This window comes from Ascaphus truei, chromosome 5 (genome assembly GCF_040206685.1).
Source record: "Ascaphus truei isolate aAscTru1 chromosome 5, aAscTru1.hap1, whole genome shotgun sequence".
Lineage (NCBI taxonomy): Eukaryota > Metazoa > Chordata > Amphibia > Anura > Ascaphidae > Ascaphus > Ascaphus truei.
This window is the reverse complement of record NC_134487.1, coordinates 162472375-162495140: the sequence shown is the minus strand read 5'-3', so window position 1 is coordinate 162495140 and position 22766 is coordinate 162472375. Positions and strand designations below refer to the sequence as shown.

At 39.3% G+C, this 22766-nt stretch overlaps 1 protein-coding gene across 9 annotated transcripts in view; it reads right to left on the bottom strand.

Moving 5' to 3' along the window:
• Nucleotides 1-1590: 1590 nt before the first annotated feature.
• The window catches only part of CDKL3 (cyclin dependent kinase like 3), a 184890-nt gene continuing 163714 nt past the window's right edge, over nt 1591-22766 (bottom strand). For 3 of the 9 annotated variants that reach the window (XM_075601163.1, XM_075601162.1, XM_075601164.1), the window contains exons 12-13: nt 6261-6349; nt 1591-3417 (exon numbers count right to left, since the gene is read on the bottom strand). In XM_075601163.1, the coding sequence (XP_075457278.1) occupies nt 6264-6349 (86 nt within the window). In that variant the 3' untranslated portion in view covers nt 1591-3417; nt 6261-6263. The remainder of the gene's footprint in view (nt 3418-6260; nt 6350-22766) is intronic. The other 6 variants (XM_075601165.1, XM_075601166.1, XM_075601169.1 and 3 more) reach the window with 4 other exon arrangements.

Below are 22766 nucleotides of genomic sequence, written 5' to 3'. Positions count from 1 at the left end.
ACTATTGCCTTGCTTAACCCCTCAAGTACCTTGCCTGCTATTTTGATTAGCGTTGTATGAGCTCAGATAGCTATGGACTTGGCACTGATTAAACTCTTTTATCTATCTTCCCTCCTAAGCCTTGTCATTCCCCAGTGTTCTCAGAACTTGTATTATTTGAACCCTGTATCTCTTTGTCAACTGAATGACAATTGTAACTGCTCTTTCCGATGAGCTTTCAAACTCCACTATGTTGTTTATCCATCTTTTCTTAACAATAAAGACGTTTTCTTCTTTTCAACTTCACACTCAGATGTAATCTGGAGCAAACCCATCAGTGATTACTCCGTGTGTCAAAATGCTTAAGGACTGTGCAGTCTTCAACCACGTTTTTCTTGTTTGTTAGGTTATTGTCAATTTAATTCTTGATTCCATTGGGTCCATTTTCTATTTGGATTCTTCATGATGTAGAAGTTTTCACATTCTGCAAATTCTACCAATCTGTCCCCACGTTCATTCCTGTTACTGCAACCAAACTTACCAACTGATGACGGGTACACCAATCTTTGCATTGAAATCTCCCATAACGATCTTGAGGTGACAATTTCCTATTTTTGTTAAATTGGTTGATTTCATGGTAGAAATCTACGATTTCATTGTCTGCGTAGCTTGATGTTGCAGCATACACTTGGATTATTTGAAGCCTGTATTTCTTTGTCAACTGAATAGCATTATATCTGCTCTTTCTGATGATCTTATATATACTTCCCAATCATCTTATTATGCATGTCTGCAGACATGCTATTGAAATGTCTAAATTTAAATCCAAAATAGTGTTGCTTAGTGAATACAAGGATGTTTGATTTACTTTTAAGACACAATGTGACATGTTTTTAAATACATATCACTGAATTGTTTAGACAAAGACATCTACCCGAGCTCAAGCAAAAGATGCTCAGGCTTTGTTTCTCATATAAATCGGTGATCTGGCACTCAACTACAGTATTTACAGTTATAACTTGCATTATGAAACTTTAGTGCCGTATTTTCACTCAAAAATGTGTAATAGGAAAATATAATTTACAAATGGCATGAATTCCACTTCACTATTTTAAAGGCACTCAACACTCATAACTGCCCCAATAAATAATATTTCTAGTACCATACTTGATTCTGTGATTAAATCGCAACCCCCATCTTATCTTTGGAAGACCACCAGTTCTGAAGATATTTCCCCCATAGATGTGGTAATATGGTAATGAAATCAGGGGTCTCAGAGTGATCTTAACCATGAGATGGCTTCCTGAAATACAATCACCCTGGTTTCACACAAGGAAGCTTCTAGTTCAGCAGATACTTGTCCCAGTTTGTCCCTGCATTATTATGATTACAATGTGGCCAGTGGCAGTGAACAAGCAAACTGCTGTGCAATAGCACTGAGGTTTTTATTCATTAGCGTTCCAATGCTGGGGTAAATATCAGCTGGGAATGTTACATGAAATCTTCCAAAAACATTATCTTTAACTTATTTTATGTTTTCATATTTCATAAAATATTTCATATTTTGCTCATTTAGGAGAGAGAGAGAGGGAGAGAGAGAGGGAGAGAGAGAGAGAGAGATGGAGAGAGGGAGAGAGGGAGAGGGGGAGAGGGAGAGGGAGAAAGAGAGAGGGAGAGAGAGAGGGAGAGAGAGAGAGAGGGAGAGAGGGAGGGAGAGAGGGAGGGAGAGAGAGAGGGGGAGAGAGAGAGGGAGAGAGAGAGAGAGAGAGAGAGAGAGAGAGAGAGAGAGAGAGAGAGAGAAGTCAGTAAGGATAAATAAAGACATTGCAGATCTAGAGTGTCAAAATGCTGATGCTGCCTACCATTACAAACAAATGGCCCACTCATGTGGTAGTTAATAGACTATTTTTATTACTAAGGATGAAACATGCCTAAAAACTCTAACAGAATGTACAGGTCTACTTTATTGTATGTGTTTAACCATTTTTAAGCAGTCCCTGATTTTAAAAATAGTAAGCCCTAACCAATTACAATTTCCACCAGCCGAGCCAGGGCACTAAAATGTGCAGTCAAGTACCTATATACTAAGTTGTGGCTGCATATTAGCATCTGGATTAGAACATATATAGTTGAAATCTATGAACAAAAAACAAACAAAAGCGCAAGCTCCATAGCACGTAACTGAGTAAAAAATAAGGTACATTTATTTAAAAAATCAGCAACCCATAAGAATGTGCACTTACAGGATTTTAAACAGAACCATTCGTGGGAGAGAAATCTCTATTGTGGTCATCTGCGGTGATAGGGTGAGTCCCAGGTTTGCAGAGTGGATGTAAACAGCCCAGGTTCACCATGAACTCCTATCCCAAATAGGCAGCAAGATAAAAAGGTATCCAATGCCTGCACGTCCTTTGCTTCCTCATAGAATGGTTGCTAGCACTTGAAATTACCGCCAGCCGGAGCGCAGGGAACCAGGGACTCCAAATACACCAACACGAGCGCGATGACATCACAGCTCTACGCGTTTCGTCACACTGCGGCGACTTCGTCAGGAGCTGAGTATTTTTTACTCAGTTACGTGCTATGGAGCTTGCGCTTTTGTTTGTTTTTTTGTTCATAGATTCCAAAAGTGGTTGGCTATACCACTCCCCTTAGTCCCCTGGATCTTCTATTGGGACTACATTTCTCTGTGGATTTTTTTGTTTGAGTGGAACATTCATTTTGGATTTTTCCTTTTTTTTTTCACTATCACGTTATGGTTTGTAGATATTATTAGGTTAAATTGTGGTAATTTTAATTTATTTTAATATTTTAAATATGTTATTATAATTTATCATTTATTAGGGTTATTTCACATCCTCTTTAGCGCTACTTAATTTTTGTGTTGTCTTTGTTATATATAGTTGAAAGGTAACATGTCAATTCGAGTGACTATTCACAGACTATACAATGCTATTGTTTCTCTTAAGATGCTGATGTTGTATACAGCACTGTACATAAAATGATAGAGGCATTCCTATTTTAAATAGCTATTTTTCCTGACTGGGGCAATGGTAATGCTACTACAGTACATGTAGCGGGCAATGAGGACACATTCAAAGTCAGTGCCATTTAGACAAGGTCGCTCCTCCAGGTATAATGTAATACATAAATATTTGTCTGCAGAACAAAACTGCAGCATTTGAACATCAATGTCACATTTCTTTTCAGTTAGCAGCAGAGAATCTCAAGGCTGGAAAATTGACTGATTCTCCAACTGCTGGTGCTGTTTATTCCGGAACAAGAACAAAGCACACTTATAGATTAGTATGGATGCTTCCTCTGCTGCATCTTTCTTGGCCTGATAAAGTGAAGGTTTCTCCTTTCCTTACTTTGCTCTCATCAGCAGTTTCTCCATATGTATCAAAAACACTTATGTCCTTCTGGTGCTGAAAGGGCCTGCAAAACAATGCAGAGCAATACATTATAATACACAGGTTTCCCAAAAAGTCGAGTGCAGTTAAATGGCAGCATGTAATGTCTAATTTCTCAGTTCCTGAAAGAAGAATGAAATCAAAAGCAATGGTACGCACAAGGGTTGGCTTTTTTCTAGAATTATTGTAAAACTAATACCATTTATTAATGACATCAATCCCAGTGGGGTTGGAACTGATCATTAGTTATTTTTAATTTAGGAGGTAATTCAATATACTCTAAACAATTGATTCGAATCTTCAAAGTATATTGAATTACCAAATGAAAAGTACAAAAATTAGCAGCGCACAACCAAGGGAGCCAGGCAAGATGATAGTAAAAATATATTTATTGATCCATCACCAAAGGAGGTTTAGGAACCCTCCAACGTGTTTCGCACCTTTTGGGTACTTTAGGCCTTGATTATATCAAGTGCTGCAAGGCGGCAGTGTTATTCTGTGATGTCACCCAGTTCTGCCGCAGCATCTTGATTATACCAGGGAGGGAGAGCAGAGGAGGCTTGGCGGAGGCATGGCCATGAACGGTTTGCCCTCATTGGCTGAACCGCTCACGTGACACGGCTGTCACCAGAAAAAATGTAATTTCTCAGTCTCTTCTCCAGCCGTCCACTTTGTAGTACGGCGCGCCACGACCTTCACTTGCGGTATAAGCACTTTCATTGGATATAAGTTACTTGTTTCTGGGTATAATCACGGCCTTATCAAGGAGTATGGAGCTGTCAAATATTCAGCATTATATACAAAAGGCACTTATTTAAATTTTGCGACAAAAAAATCACTGACGTCATGGCGCATGCGTGGTCATGCACATGCGCAGACCCAAATATACACATACCCTGATTGAGGCAAGACAACATTCAACTGTGTAATTGGCCAAAGGACTTGCGCATCCCCGCAAACACTGTCCATCCTCCCTCAACATCAACGCGGAGGGAACAACAGCCAGCTGTGTAATGTCATGGAAACCAAGACACCACAATAAACACAGACTTACTGACAGCTCCATAAAACAGACAAGAAACATAAGGTTGTCCAGTCCTGACATCCCTCAAAGTCACAATGGAATCAAGATTATGACTTAGAGGGGCAGTTATGGTGAGAGGTCTCTGTTTGCACACATGAAAATAAAATAAAAGACAGCTTTTGTTAATCCATATATTTGAAACAGCGCATTAAAAATAGACAGAGTAATCTATACCAGCGGTGGGCAAACAGGGGGGCACGAGAAGTTCTAGGGGGGGCGTGGCGGATACAGAGGCACCGCGCTCTTCCTCACGGCATTTAAATTAAATGCCGGGGGAGGGGTGAGGCCTCTATAACTCACTTACCTGTTCTCTGCCGGGTCTTCAGCGACGCGTCGCCATGGCAACGCGGCGTCACATGCCGGTGCGGGGTCGTGTGACGTTACGCATCACCATGGCAACGCTTCAAATGACGCGGCGGGTCACGTGATGTCACATGACCCGCAATGTCATTTGACGGTGAGTCTTTGGAGAGGGGGGGGGACACGAACTCTGCGGCTCCCGGGTAGGGGGGCGAAGCTCAAAAAGTTTGCACACCCCTGATCTATACAATTCTAAATATTAAACCTCAACAAGAGCATAACTGTGATGTCATTGTAATATGGCGGTGACACACACATGCTGATTGATAAAAGTAAAAACATGAAACTAATATAAATTCTCCAGAGCCATGGTCTTCTAAAACAATGTCCGGACCTGTCATGCTCAAGATGCCTTTGATGAAGCTCCTGATTAGACAATGTAACTGCTAGTGTATGGGTTCACAAATGTAGTCTAGTTGAAAGTTCTGGTTTGATGTGTTGGTCCCAAAGTAATGTAGATTTGTTGTTTGTGCTACCTTTTAGTAGAACCTACATGATATTTCTTCATAAATGAAATTATAGTGTACAGGCATACCCCGCATTAACGTACCCAATGGGACCGGAGCATGTATGTAAAGCGAAAATGTACTTAAAGTGAAGCACTACCTTTTTCCCACTAATCGATGCATGTACTGTACTGCAATCATCATATACGTGCATAACTGATGTAAATAACGCATTTGTAACAGGCTCTATAGTCTCCCCACTTGCGCACAGCTTCGGTACAGGTAGGGAGCTGGTATTGCGGTTCAGGATGTGCTGACAGGCGCATGCGCGAGCTGCCGTTTGCCTATTGGGTGATATGTCCTTACTCGCGAGTGTACTTAAAGTGAGTGTCCTTAAACTGGGGTATGCCTGTATAGAGTTTTTGAAATCTCATAGGTTTCGTCTTTAAGCGTCAACTTAAATAAGAAACCTAGGGATTTCATAAGCTCTGTACACTCTAATTTTATCTAACGTTGGTCCCTTAAAAAGGCTCACATGTGTAAGACTTCTAATGTGAATTTAATAACACTGGTAAAGACTGGACCGACAATATATTTCAAATTGAAAGTTCATTGTATTCATGGTCCATGACACATCAGATCACACAATATTAAAGTGTGTGTGTGTGTGTGTGTGTGTGTGTGTGTGTGTGTGTGTGTGTGTGTGTGTGTGTGTGTGTGTGTGTGTGTGTGTGTGTGTGTGTGTGTGTGTGTGTGTGTGTGTGTGTGTGTGTGTGTTGCTGCTTAAACACTGAATATATCGTTTGCAGAAGATATTACAATCTTTTATTTTTAAATATGGGCCTTTATATTTAAAAGTGGGGGGAAAAACTTGAATGCAGGAGGGAGGGTAGCATAATTGCAGTTTAAAGAGAGTATCAAAACTATTGTCCAACTGAAAATAAAATTAGTCAAAAGATTTTTAAAAGGACAACTGACCTGTTAATTTTCTTCGTCATCTGCAGTTTCTATTATGGATGGGATTTTAGATTCGTCTATTTTCTTCTGTTCTCTTCTCAATTGCTTTCCTTTAGCGAAACAGACACACACATTCATACATGTGTACAAGACTTTAAATATTTCTTATCTAAAGGGAAGTAGATGCATGGAATTGAATCCCACCAGATGTAATAGAGGAAATTAAACAGTAAACAAATGTATTCCGCATAGATAAGACCCTGGCTTACCTACATTCAAACTGGTGTGGGTGGTGTGCTCAATGAAGAAACTCACCAGTTTATTCCACAACAGATATCATAAATTCTGCTGAATCTGGGCTCCATTGTTCAGTTTTCAAGATGGTCTCATTCTCTCCTCCAAAGAGAAGTCTTTGTAATGTTAATTACATCTACTGAATGTTTATTTTCACCCTTATGCAGCCTCTGTCTCCCCTCCATGCTGTACTCTTATTCTTACGAATCCCTTATAAGAGCTCTGACCCTCACATGTTTGTCTTATTATGGAAGAGACAATGGACACTTTCCCCAAGCTTTATTCACAGAATGCTAAAGAAATAGTCCTCCTTGGCACTGGTCCGCCAAAGGCAGATTATAATCGATGAATATGTGAAAAAATAAATAAACACATCATTGTGTAGTTTCTATACATTTCAGTGATCTAGTGAAACACCTTCAAGTGAAAATTAATTTGTTAATGGTATAGTGACCATTTAGCTTATTTCTAAATCCCACATAAATCAGTGAAATAGCGCTGACAACAGTAAAAATCCTACTACTATAGATGGTGATCTTTATAAGATGAATACGCCCAAACGATTTCCAGTGTATATAGGATTCCTTATAGGCACCAATGATCATGCATGTAGAAAATATACATATATACATACAGTACAATACTTAACTTTCCCTTGCACAGAGTACAGTTGTATGAGGAAGCGAATAGCCATTCGTGAAACGCGTAGGGTGGCATTGCACATGCGGGTGACTGTAAGTGAGCACTGGGCCTGTGAATGGTGACAGTGTTGAGGAGAACCAAGATTTCCATAGAGGAACAGCTGAAGGCATCAGTGTATCATCACGCGGCAACGTCAGAGTGACAGCACGTAACTGTGTCTACACGGCGACGCGTGGAGATGTGGTGCGGAGCCGAGACACGAACCGGAGGGACCGAGGCATTGGCAGGGAAACTCCATGAGGACGCCTAAAACGCCCTAACATTGGAGGATCTCTACATCGACAAACCAGAGGGTCAGGGCTCGTGACGGACATCCCTATACACACCCAATGAGCAATGACCATTGGTGCCTATAAGGAATCCTATCCACACTGGAAATTATTTGGGCGTATTCATCTTATAAAGATCACCATCTATAGTAGTAGAATTTACTGTTGTCAGCGCTATTTCACTTATTTATTGGGATTTAGAAATAAGTTAAATGGTCACTATACCATTAACAAATTAATTTTCACTTGTACTGTAGGTGTTTCACTAGATCACTGAAATTTACAGAAACTACACAATGATGTGTTTATTTATTTTTTCACACATTTACAGATTATAATCTGTGCATGGCTTCGGAGGATCAGCACCACGGTGGACTATTTCTTTACCAAATATCAAGAAAGATTTGTGTACAATCCAAGTGTCAACCAGGCTGCAGAACTCTGGCCAATTTAAGGTGTTTGTACTGCAAATATTCACCAACACTAACTGTCTTTGACCAATGTATCATAAGACATTGGTCTCCCCACCTGGGAGGCCAATTGTCTCTAGTATTGGATCTTTGGGAGATGGTGTATCAAGATATGTGGATCATTATTTGCAGAGTTTTGTAAGAGAACTCCCATCTTACATTAGGGATAGCAGCGACCTTTTGGAACAGTTGGACTCCATAATTTGGCAAAAAAACTTTATATGGGTAACGTTGGACATCACATCCCTGTATACAGTTATAGACCGTCATCAAGGAATGGCAGCTGTCAGACATTTTCTTGAGCACTCCACATTATCACTTGTACAAATTTCTTTCATTTTAGATTGTATTCACTTTTTACTTACTCACAATTATTTTATGTTTGATGGGGTTTTCTATCTCCAAACACGTGGTACTGCTATGGGCACTAGTTTTGCCCCCTCAAATGAAAACCTATTTTTAGGTTTGTGGGAGACAGACCACGTGTTTGGTGATAGAAACCCCTATCGACAATTTATCATTTTTTATAACCGTTACATAGATGACCTTATTTTTATTTGGCACGGGGAGGTGGACTCACTTTTATTATTTATAGAATACCTTAATGATAATAATTAAAATTTACACTTCACTCACACTTATAATTTTCAAATATACATTATCTGGACGTATTATTATTTATTGATATTAATATGCTTATCAGTTCAGATGTTTATAGAAAACCCAATTCACGTAACACTTTTCTTAGAGCTGACAGCTGCCATCCCAAGTCCCTTCTTAGAAACATCCCGAAGGGTCAATTAATAAGATTAAAAAGGATTTGTTCCAACAATGAGAATTTTACTAAACAATCAGATGAACTTCTGACCAGGTTCCAAGAAAGGGGCTACCCACTTATAGATCTAAAAAAATCATTAGAGGAGGTTAACAAAATCACCAGGGAAGAATTATTGCTTAAACAAAGGAAAAAGGTTTTGAAACATGATACTAAGGCTATCAATCAACCGCTATTCATTACTCAATACAACACTCAAGTGAGTCAGATAAAGCATATTATCAAAAAACATTGGGAGATCCTTTCAGGAGATCCTCTTCTTAAACATGTATATTCAGAGGGTCCCCAATTTGTTTTTAGAAAAGCCAGAACCATTGCCAATTCAGTGTCCCCGAGTCTTTTCTCCAGTAAACGAAATTGTAATACCAGACGGTTACCCAAAGGAAGCTTTAAATGCCTCAAATGCATTTCATGTAAATATATGCTTCCAGGTTCTACGTTTACATCATTTGTTACTGGGTGTGAGTTCCCTGTTACATCATTTATTAATTGTGATACCACATTCGCGGTTTATGTTTTGAACTGCGGATGTGGTAAACAATATGTGGGCCATACTACTCATGCCCTGAAGGCCCGTATTAGGGAACATATGAGACTTATAAGAAATGGCGATCTCATTCACCCAGTAGCACAACACTTCACCAACTGCAGATTGGGAAGTATTGATATGTTTTGCATACATGGGCATAGAGCAGGTGCCAGCTCCAGTCAGAGGGGGCAATAGGATGGAACTTCTAGACAAACGAGAACTTTACTGGATTTTTACACTCAAAACAAAAATACCAGATGGCCTTAACTCTGACTGGGATCTGGCGCCTTATTTACGCTAATCAATATTTCAAATTAAATAAAATGTAATTATATTGAATTATACTAAGTTATGGTCAATATTGTTCTTTTTGTATTGGACAAATTGATTCATATCATTGCCTCGATTCCTTATGTTTCTGGGAAATGTCCTGCATTATGCAGGTGGTATCCTTAGAGGAATGGTCCATGATCATGAATTATATATATATTATTCCTGTTGGTCTATACCTATATCCCCTATCCTGCACATCGTCTCTGTGTTCACTGATTTTTGGTATGTTGTCAATATTTATTATTATTATATTTTTTATTAATTAGTTTATCACTTATGCCATTAATGTTTATATTATTTATATTATTATTTTTTAATTAAATTTATTTTTTTGCTCAGGTGGGTTTTTTCAAAAAAATGTATTGATCAATTTATATTACTATATTATTGATATATATTAATTATTATTATATTAATTTTTTATTATTATTTATATTGATCAATCAATTCCAGTTTTTCATTCCCTGATTATACAGCTTATTATACAATCTCTCCTTTTTCAAGTGGATACTGACGCTTTATATATATTTATGTTGATTATCATCACTAAATACATACTTATACATGTTTATATGTATTGCCATTAGTTTATCCACTTGATAGGTATTTTCTTTCTTTTATCAGAGATTTTCATATAGTTATGATATTTCTTTTTATTCATATACTTTTTTCTAAGGTTTCTTTAGTTCTGGAAGCTATACCCAGTACTCAAATGTCTGTTTTCCATATAAAAAAATTTTGTCAATAAAGTTGTGATAATTTTGTATGACACGTGCTGACGTCATTATGTATGCGTCACTCCTGAGAAGTTTCAGGAAGTGAACTACGAATGGACGACAGCACGTCTCAAGGGTACTTAAGCAGACTGGTGAGTACTTTAGTTAGTCACCTTGAGAAAGAGCTCACGCTCGAAACGCGTTGGTGGGGGTCTTTGTACCCCGTAATGTAGCTGTATTTTTTTGCTGGTTCCATTAAATCATTTTTTTATGGGCATACGCTCTCCTTGATTTCATTTAAATTCGATTTTTTGTTCTCTTGAGAATTAGTGCCTGCTTTTTCCCTGCTTTGTGTCTATTTGACCAATGTTGGACTTCGCGCTTAAATTGTGTAATTTTTTACATTTATTCACAGAATGCCAAATCATAAAATGCTACATTTATGTTACTTTATGTAATTGAATGTGATAGTTATTTTTTCTTGTCCTGTTATCATCCTTCCCCCCTCTCTTTTTATAATATGTTTAATAAACTGAAATAAAAAAATTAAAAAAAGATTCTTGCCTTTATATTCAGGGCTGGTAAAAATCAGTTTCTCTAGCCAGTCATACTTTATGGACGAGCTAGGCAAAATAAATGTCCCGAACCAACAATCAAGAGTTTAAAAAAAATATATATATAGCTTATTTTTCAGGAATAAAACACGCACTAGAGAAGTAAAATCAGGCACACTATTGTATAATATGCTGAAGAGATAAAATAAACATGCAGCAGGAACTGAAACTGTAATTTCTTCAAGCAGCATTCCTGGTAACACTTTTGAAAAAAATAGGTTTGATGCAGGGGGTTTTCCGGAGCTAAATCATGTTGATTTTAGCTCTGGGGACCCCCTGCTTCCTGAGATACTTATCTCAAAAGGGGGTGCCAGTATCTGTTGTTTAAATATCCTGTCATGTGGGCCAATAGGAAGCCGCAAGGAATGACGTCACGCCTTCTATTGGCCTGCAAGATGCAGAGCTTTTAAACCGCCACAGTGTGAAACCAGGTGGGGATCCTACCAGCAGCATATACTGAGCTAAGTATCTTGGGAAGCAGGAGGTCCACAGAGCTGAAATCAATGCGGTTCAGTTCCCCGAGACCCCCTGCTTCAAACCTATTTAAAAAAATAATAATAAAATAGCCAGGAGTGCTGCTTTAAAAGCTCAAGGTGAAGCCATATTTCAGAGTCTATATCAGAAATCAGAATATTTATTTAAGTAAATATAACCATACTGAGGCTGGCACCCAATGAGTCAGAATTAATAGGACTAATTATAACAGATTCTTACAACACCCTCTCAACATATGTACTAACTTCCTTTGCCATGCACAAGATACTACATTTACTGATATTTCATCTGAATCTCACATCATATTATTAGATTGCAAACTCTGTGGATTAAAGATTCTATTTTCTCTATGTTTACTTGTATGTCTAATACTTTTATCCCTGTATTTTAAATAATACTTATTTTGTATGCTTACTGTACATGGACATATTTTTCAGGTTTACTTAATCAGTGAGGCATCATTGGTCCTAAGTCATGAAGTCGCGATCGGGGCCATGGCACCCAATCTGCCGGTAACTGCAATTCAAGTCAATGGCAGTTAATCCAGATTGGGTGCCATTTCCCGCATCCCACCTTCATGACTCTCAACCATTGTAGGGTGCAACAGCAATGTCCACCTGGCATTAAAGCTGTGCAGGAAGATTTAAATATTTTATCAAAACAATTATCCTTGTTATCAGTGCTAACATTTTATTCATATAAAGTTCTTTTCATTGCCCTAAATCATTAGTCCCTTGAAAAATCTCTTTAAGGAAATCAGAGGAAAATATGTAACATTTTGTGGGTGATGTACCAAGACACATATGGAGCAAAATTGAAGCAAATTGAATAATTTTCACCTTGCTTCTCTTGTTATCAGTATATTAAGGTCTTTACTCCAAGGGTTATGGTGTGTGCATTTGCTTGCAATTTGTGGAGTGTCTATAGGAGCTACATGATGCACACATTATAATGAGATGTATTAAACTCTTTCTCCGTGCATCAATTTTTTATCTTGTATTTACATTTTTTTTAAATCTGCGAGGTCTGAAACACTTTATTACATTTGATGCAAATATGAAAGGAAAGAACGGCCACCGGTTTTCTTTCTGCTACAAATCATACACAAAAAAAGCGGAAATATTCAAACTACATGAAAAAAAATACATATAGGGGGTAATATATCAAAGACTTCTGTCTGCAAAAACTTGAACAAAAGCCAGATTTATCAGATCACTGGAATTCTTTATTTGATAAATCGGTACAAATGTTTTGCACTGTTGGCTGTTTATCAACGCAAAGAATAAAAGCATACTTGTGGTAAGCATAAGGTCAAATGAAATGTGTTTAAGAAATAGAGAGAAATAAAATTAAGTCCTAAGGTTTTATACAGCAAACAAGCAAAATAGTGACAGGTGTGTATCTGCTGTCATCTTTCATCTTATCTTATATCTTATCTTATATATATATATATATATATATATATATAAAAGTCAAAATCTGTTTGTTTGTGGGTTTGTTTGTGTGCTTTCATTGGCTCTCAAGCGCTCCCATTGGCTGACTGCGGGGCGAGCCTTGGCTCTCATTCCCTGACTACGGGGCGGGGCTTGCCTCTCATTGCCGCAAGCAACACGCCCCCCCCCGACCCACAGCCGAACAACCCGCCCCCGCACTCAACTGCCGCAGACAAACCCCCGCGCCCGCAGCGAGCTGCCGCCGCCGGTAAGCAACCCCCCGCTCGTACCCGCAGTGATCTGCCGCCGCCGAGACACTCGCCCCCCCGCACCCCAGTAAGTCGGCGCCGTCCAACCCGCCCGGCTGCCCCCCCCCCCACGGTGAGCCAACGCCGCCGAACAACCCTCACGTCCGCACCCCCAGTGAGCTGCCGCCAAGCAGCAACCAGCCCCCCACCCCCCTGAATCACCGCCGAACAACCCGCCCCCGCACTCAGCCACCGCAGACAAACCCCCCCAGCCTGCCCCCGCAGCGAGCCGCGCCGGTAAGCAACCCCCCCGCCCGCACCCGCAGTGAGCTGCTGCCGCAACACCCTCTCCCGCACCCCCAGTGAGCCGCCGCCGAGCAACTTTCCCGCCCGCTCCAACAGTGAGCCGCCAAGCAACCCTCCCGCCCACCAGGGGAGAGAGTGAGGGGTGCTCCATGGGACTCAGGGGGAACCGGAGCTGTCAACTGGGGGGGAATCCGAGCTTTTAACGGGGGGGACGACCAGAGCTGTGAAGGGGGAGGGGCAGAGCTGTGAACGGGGGGTGGGGGAACACATTCATGTGAAGGGGGGGACCGGATTGATGTGGACAGGGGAGAAAGAGAGAGGGGGAAAGGAGAGACAGGGGGGAGCGGGAAAATTAAATCCCGGGCAACACCGGGTGTATCAGCTAGTTTATGCTAAAAAAAAAAAAGAGAACTCTAGAAACAGCAAAAGGAATGTTGAGAGGTAGTTCGCATATCAGGTGTAAAGTATGTAAGAGAGGAGCAGAGACAAGTCTCCAGGGAATGGAGAGAGGAATGCAACTGCACTAGCAATGTAAACTTTAAAAACAGACATCTTGAAAAAACATGGTCAAAGTTGTTACCCCTTTCAGCACTGAAGAGACCTTCAATGTGTTTGCTTGATCATCCTTTACTGGATAGTTTAAGCATGCTGTAGATAGAACATCCTTGTGGGTTTGTTGCAGATATTATTTATGCAATTTTGCTGCAGGATTTATCAGTGACAGAATGATAAATGACAGAGGGAAATACAATATCTCTAACTAAATAACAGCCGTAAGGAAGCCTCTGCATACACTATATTGTGTTTGCATACAGCCTGTATGTTCTAAAGCATTTTACAATAATACTGCACAAGCTGTTATGCAACCACCTCTGCTTTGGAATCCAGATGTAATATTTAGAATACTAGGCCCTTTAATGATTTCCCCAAATTATATTTACTCCTTAAAACGATGCTTAGTTGGCACAACTTTTGGGATCACTTGCTTTTCCCCCCCAAACAAAAACAGATGGAATATCTCATATTTCATGAAGATCGAAAAGGCAAGATTTCCTGAAACATTATTACAATCAACTAATTTATAACGTAGCTGTTATAATGACTCCGGAATGTTGAGGATGTGGATTATAACTTAATTTAATTCTCAACCCACACATACCACTTTCAGGAAACATCAATTCACCTTTATGCTTATCCTTGTACAGTACACTGCCATTTTATATTATCATCCATACCAATTCCCCCTGCAAAATAAGCAGCTGACCCTATGCTTTTCAGCCTGCTGTATTTATTTTGGAAAAAGTACCGATACTCATTTTTTTGGTACATACAGTAGATCTCCTAAAACCTTAATTATGGGTCAGCTCTAATCACATCAACTTTGGAGTTCCTAGCTATCCCTTAATATAAGCAATGTGTATTGCACACCCCAGTGATAATATTTATTGTTCTTTTCAGTACGTTTTGCGGTCCACAAAGTTATTAACGAGTTCTTAAAATATGAAATAGTTGTTAAGTATGACTTATTGCTGAGTGTGTTCACTTTATTGTATCTCCAGCATATACATCATGAATTGCAACTAATGCTGTGAGAATTTTTAAGTAAAGCATAACTCCCAACAGTTAAATGCTAGTCTTTACAGTGAACTTTGCTTAAAATATATATTTATCATTAGCTGTACATCAACTTATGAACAAAATGGCAGAATGATGATCTGAGAAAAATCAGTTCCAATGATAATTGTATGATAGCACTGTAAATGCAGCCGTGGCTCAACAATGGAACTTATTCAATATTCTGTGAAGCTACATCCTCATGCTAGAGAAGAGTTATCCCTTTACTTTGAATGGAGTAGGATTCTTATCTAGCACAGAGAAGCATTTCCATAGCACATTGAATAAGAACCAATAGGGCAAATTACATAATTTTCCCTTTGCAGAACTTTAGGTCAATGTGCTTGGCATCAGTTTTGTTCTGCGTGTGCCAGGATGTAATTTAGAAAGTGGTTGTAAAAAGAACCAGGACAAGATACAGTCAGTTAAATATTATAATGAGATGTATAAACATTTCAATCAATGTTCCTTTCTGTGTGTGTCCATTACATCTTCCAGGATTAGGACGTTTTCATTTGTGCTGATAAAAGATTTGCTCAAAATGTAAGAAACAAGATTTACAAGGTTCATGAACTGAATTATCTTGATACATATTCCATTGATCAGTATAATGTCATGGTCACATATGTCATAAACGTTGTTGAGTAGCATTGCAGATAGCTATTTGACATCTTTATTACAAAGCTACAGTAGAAAACAGCATGCTATATACTACTGAAAACAGTTTAAGATATCCAACCTGAAATCACCATTGTTTCACAAAAATGCTGCCAGGGAGAGATTACAAAAAGGTACATTCTGAGTATAATTCAGTTCTTTCTTTTACGTTCACATGGAAGTAAAAAAATGTGAACAAAGGGTGCCCCACGCCTTATACTGAGGGGGAGATAAGCAGGGCCATTTTAGCAATGCTCATAGAATTTTCTTCAAAATCTTGCATTTCTCTAAGCCTGTATAAATATGCCCATATAGCCTATATAAATATGCCCCTATAAGGCATGGGGGCATATCTACTAAGCAGTGTTATAAGACACCTTTTGGTGCTGGAATATCTCTTCCTGCTCATTCACTTGATGGGGGCATCAAATCGAAAAAAATTAGGATTTCGGCAAATCTGTTCTTTAAAGGGTTCGTCGCTCTCAGCCCAAAACCGGCAATTGCTCTGAAAGAATATGATTTGGATGTAACTGGAGATTAATTTCTAACTGATAACTGATGGATAAAAAATGCATTTAGATACAACACAATGCACCTGTGTATAGGAATAGCCATTGCTCCAAATAAATGTCTAAGGTCATTTTTAATATGAAGCATGTGATTAATATGAGACAATAAAAAAATGGCAATTTGAGCAGAAACCATATTTTTGGATTGTTGTTTAGTAGAACTAATTATTGCAGCATCCAACAGGCAAAATTACTTTTTATCATATGTTGGGTATGAATAAGAAGATAATACATATAAAAATTGGATGGGCCTTTTTATAATTTTATGCAGTGAATACTAAAATAAGGAGGATTGTATAACGTGACTGTTGCCTAAATACAGGGAGGTAACGGACATTATTTTCCATGAGTTTAATGGGCACCCACAAAGCTAATTATGTGCAAAAAGAATGGGCGTTAGTTATCATCTCATTGTAATAGGTTTAACGCCATGTTAAGTTAGCACTGCCTTGCTAAACATGACATGCATGCAGTAGAGTTATTAAGTATGCTGTGACAGTGGAGCTATCCAGCATCTGAGAAGGTCCAATGCCATAGCTGCTGCCCTGAAAAGCAGTGGTTGTGGGTTCTGATCCTGTTGGGACTGACATTAGTACCTCCTTCCTCTCAAGAAGGCTTAGGCTTTAGTAATTTTGGAAACCTTTTAGGAGGTGTGGGGTGTGAGTCATTTAAATATACTTTGTATATCATTAGCGTATTTCCCAGATATCTAAGGTGTGCTCCTCCAAAAGTTATTTGGAGAGAGGTTTGAGGAGATATATGTAGTTCTTGGGACGCTACCTAAAACAGCTATGACTCTCTCCTCTCCAGCAAAACCCATACTGTATTTCAATGTCTAGATGGAGCTAACGCCACCTTTAGGCATGACCTAAATAATGTCAGGTTAAATCTGAAAGGCCTTTAGTGCATATGTTATGTAAGGAGGAGCACCTCTTTTGCCTATCATTTGCATTAACGACCAGACAAAAAAAAAAATATACCTTATTTAAGGAGTAGCACTGAGTTAACATTACGTTATTTGTTTTAGTGCATAGGCATTATAACTAACCTACTGTTAATTTAGGTTAAATAGTGTAACAGAGCTTGTGGATCTGCCCCTATGAGCAGTTGTAATTGCTGTAAGAAGGGTAGCCTGCAGCCTCAAAATCTGCTAGTGGTGACAAAACAGATTATGTTAATTACTTCAGCACAATATTTTGGTCTAAAGTAGCTTCTGTAAAACTACTGTAAGCCTAGGGCTTAACATAAAAACTGACTCAATCTATATAAGAATACTGAATCAGGATTCAAACCATTCTGTATGTTCAAAAATTGGAGGTATTAAAAAAATCAATAATTATATTTTAGGAAAAAATTACATATCCAGTAGTCGATGCTTGAAGATCTACACTTTACGGAATGTAATATTTTGTTAATGACCAGTCAGTTTACCCTACATTTTTAAAAGGTTTCCCTTTAAATTACCAAGCTGCCAAGTTCCTGGATACGGATCACTGCATCCAGGAACTTAGGGCTCTATGCAGTACGCGCCAAAAAAGTGCTCTCGCCAAGTGTTCCCTATCGGCATGATTTTGGCGATTTGCCCTCGCAGTATTCAGTAAGGGCCGAATCCCTGGCGAATCACTGCGAAAGCAAAACGCCGATGAGCCGGTGATTAAAAAGCCTGGCTCCCGATAACCTGGCGATAGGCCGTTTCTGCCGATATGTGTTTGCAGCAGAGAGAGATCGGCCACTCTCTCTGCGCAAACATCGTCAAAATAAAAAGATATCAAAACAACTTTTACTCATAGTGTACATTTGCAGGGGGTTCCGGAGCTGAACCGCATTGGTTTCAGGTCCGGGGACCCCCTGCTTCCCGAGATACAGGCCCCTTTATGAGGTGCCGGTATCCCTCTGCATTTAAATGTCCCGATTACGTGACCGCAGAATGTAAACAAAGCAGAGGAATACCGGCACCCCATAAAGGTGCCTGTATCTCGGGAAGCAGGGGGTCCCCGGACCTAAAACCAAAGCGGTTCAGCTCCGGAGACCCTCTGCACATCTACACTATAAGTAAAACACACATATAAATAAACAATCATTCCTTACCTTAGCGGCTATCCGCTATAGTAATTAAGCAGCAATAATGTATTTTTAATAATACTGTGCGGGAGCAGGGGGTCCCCAGAGCTGAACCGCATTGATTTGTTGCTCAGGGACCCCCTGCTTCCCGAGTTACAGGCCCCGGTATGGGGCATCGGGTGCCAGTGTCGCCGCCATCTTTATAGAGCCCACGTCGCGTCTTGGATGCTATAAAGATGGCGGCGACACTGGCACCGATGCCCCATACCGGGCCTGTAACTCGGGATGCAGGGGGTCCCTGAGCCACAAATCAATGCGGTTCAGCTCAGGGGACCCCCTGCTCCCGCACAATATTATTAAAATACATTAATGTGCTTCATTACCATAGCGGCTATCCGCTAAGGCAATGAAGGGGTTAAGGCATAATAGCATGTTTATTGGGGACAATTACCCCCAATAAACATTGCAATAAACAAGATACACCCCCTGTGCCCCCAACAACCCCCAGTTTGTTGTGGCCCCTCTTCTAATGGCCGGGGGTAGAGGTGTTACACTTGTTTGAATGTGTTCTGTTTTCTAGCTTTGTAGTTTACATCCCAATTCTTCTTTTTTTTCCTTTTTTTTTTACTTTAACTTAACCTTTAATGCTCACACATTTCCCTCCCTTTGGATCTATTTCTCATCCAATTTGATTAAGCTTGTTAATTATTTATCGTTATCAGTAAGAGGTTCCTGTTCTGTTCTCAAGCAAAAAAAAAGATTGGCTACCGTACCATGTGAGGCCGGCCATCTTTCTTCTCATGACGTCATCTTAAAGGCAATTGTAGCACAGCCATTCTGATTGGGTGGCGTCATTGCCTTTAAATGACGTCATCAAAATAATTTTTTCCCCCCCCAAATCACATGGTTTTCACAGCCCAATCAGGGCCGTGGGAACCATATGACGAAAATGTGACGTCATAGGCCTATAAAAGCCTATGTCGTCTCATTTTGAAAGCAGACGCCGAGGAGGAAGGACCTCCTACAGAAGAAAGAAGACCAGGGCGTGGCCGAAGAAGACAAGAAGACCCCGGAAGAGAGCGGAAGATACAAGAAAGAAGAATACAGATGAAGATGGATTACAAATAGAAGACCCTTGGATTGTTCTTGTTTATTATATTATGGTTTATTATTTTATGGGTTCCTATGCGTGGATTGGTTCGAGAGTAAGCTGTTCAACGGGAGTCGGTGAGTGGGTCAAGTAATGGTAAGTGAACAAAAGAAATGTATATTTTTTAACTTGTTCAATTTTTTTTTGGTTTTTTACATGTGTTTTTTTTTTTTTTTTTTAAGATCATTTCTTGCCACTGTATGTATGTATGTATGTATGTATGTCTAGATCGATATTTACATACAGGGTAAGAAATGATTTTGTTTTAAAAGCTTGTTTTGCAGTATTTAAAATGATTTTGGCTCTGCTGCTATGCATAAATGTGTGTGTAATGTATTTTCTAATTAGATAGATGTCATTTTTGGTCTTGTATGGTGTACTTTAGGTTATGGTGAGGCTTGCTTTTGTATATTGTATTCTTTTTGGTACTAATATTTTGTCTGATGGTAACTTGTTCTGTTTAACGATTGAAATAGTTAATTGTTTAATTGTTATGTGTGGTATTTAAATTGTTTAGTGATTTGATTAATGAATGCTAATTGATTTATGGTGACTTGATTGGTTTAAATAGTATACTTGTTTGGATGTATTGGTATTTTTTTTGGAATATTTTATTGTTAACATTGATTTGCAGAGTGTACATGGTGCATAGATTGTATGCATCATATACAGGCATACCCTGCTTTAAGTACACTCACTTTAAGTACACTCGCGATTAAGGACATATCGCCCAATAGGCAAACGGCAGCTCACGGATGCGCCTGTCATCACGTCCTGAACAGCAATACCGGCTCCCTACCTGTACCCAAGCTGTGCGCAAGCGGGGAGACTATAGAGCCTGTTACACATGCGTTATTTACATCAGTTATGCACATATATGATGATTGCTGTACAGTACATGCATCGATAAGTGGGGAAAAGGTAGTGCTTCACTTTAAGTACTTTTTCGCTTTACATACATGCTCCGGTCCCATTGGGTACGTTAATGCGGGGTATGCCTGTATACAATGTAAATGCAATGTTTTGATTGGCATTTGAGGATTTTGATTGGAAGATGAGATTGGATTTTTTAGGAAATATGATTTTATTGTACTGTGTCTGTATGGAGAAGTGGTATTTGTAGTAGAGCATGTTTTTGATAACCCTTTTACATTTATTTTTATATTGGTTCATCGTGTGTGTGTGTGTGTGTGTGTGTGTGTGTGTGTGTGTGTGTGTGTGTGTGTGTGTGTGTGTGTGTGTGTGTGTGTGTGTGTGTATATATATATATATATATATATATTAGGTCCAGAAATAATTGGACACTGATACAAGTTTTGTTATTTCGAATGTGTACTAAAATAAATTCAAGTTACAGTTAAATAATTAATATGGGCTTAAAGTGCAGTGTATCAGCTTTAATTTGAGGGTATTCATATCCAAATAGGAGGAAGGGTTTAGGAATTACATCTCTTTAATATGTAGCCCCCTCTTTTTCAAGGGACCAAAATTAATTGGACAATTGACTCAAAAGCTGTTTCATGGACATGTGTGGGCTGTTCCAGCGTTATTTCATCATCAATTAAGCAGGTAAAAGGTCTGGAGTTGATTCCAGGTGTGGCATTCACAATTTGAAAGCTGTTGCGATGAACCCACAACATGAGGTAAAAGGAGCTCTCAATGCAAGTGAAATAGGGCATCCTTAGGCTGCAAAAAAAAAGAAAATCCATCCGAGAGGTAGCAGGAACATTAGGAGTGGCCATATCAACAGTTTGGTACATTCTGAGAAAAAAAAAAAGAACGCACTGGTGAGCTCTGCAACACAAAAAGGCCTGGACGTCCACAGAAGACAACAGTGGTGGATGATCGTAGGATCCTTTCCATGGTAAAGAAAAACCCCTTCACAACATCCAGCCAAGTGAAGAACACTCTCCAGTAGGTAGGCATATCATTATCCAATTCTACCATAAAGAGAAGACTTCACGAGAGCGAATACAGAGGGTTCACCACAAGGTGCAAACCATTCATAAGCCTCAAGAATAGAAAGGCCAGATTAGACTTTGCCAAACAATATCTAAAAAAGCCAGCCCAGTTCGGGAACAGCATTCTTTGGACGGATGAAACTAAGATCAACATGTACCAAAATGATGGGAAGAAAAAAGTATGGAGAAGGTTCGGAACGGCTCATGATCCGAAGCATACCACATCATCTGTAAAACACGGTGGAGGAAGTGTGATGGCATGGGCATGCATGGCTTACAATGGCACTGGATCACTAGTGTTTATTGATGATGTGACAGAAGACAGAAGCAGCCGGATGAATTATGAAGTGTATAGGGATATATTGTCTGCTCAGATTCAGTCAAATTCAGCGAAGTTGACGGCGCTTCACTTTGATTGATGGACAATGACCCAAAACATACTGCGAAAGCAACCCAGGAGTTTTTTAAGGCAAAGAAGTGGAATATTCTGCAACGGCCGAGTCAATCACCTGATCTCAACCCGATCGAGCATGCATTTCACTTGCTGAAGACAAAACTTAAGGTAGAAAGACCCACGAACAAACAACAACTGAAGACAGCTGCAGTCATGGCCTGGCAAAGCATCACAAAGGAGGAAACCCAGCGTTTGGTGATGTGCATGCGTTCCAGACTTCAAGCAGTCATTGCCTGCAAAGGATTCTCGACAAAGTATTAAAAATGAACATTTTATTTATGATTGTGTTAATTTGTCCAATTACATTTGAGCCCCTGAAATAAGGGGACTGTGTATAAAAATGGTTGCAATTCCTAAACGTTTCATATGATATTTTTGTTCAACCCCTTGAATTAAAGCTGAAAGTCTGCACTTCTATTGCATCTCGGTTGCTTCATTTCAAATCCATTGTGGTGGCGTACAGAGCCAAAATTATGAAAATTGTGTTAGTGTCCAATTATTTCCGGACCTAACTGTATCTGTATCTGTATATCTCTCTCTCTCTCTCTCTCTCTCTCTCTCTATATATATATATATATATATATATATATATATATATATATATATATATATATTGTATATATATATATATATAGTTGCATGATGAAGCCACTGTACAAATGAATGGGTGAAGGGTGGGTATCGGGCCAGAGTGGCTTAACCCCTTAATTACCTTTGCGGTTATTATACGATACGGTGATTAAGGGGTTAATTGATATCTGAATGTAATTGCAATGTATTGGCTATGTATTTTGTTGGCAACGGAGGACAAGGATTT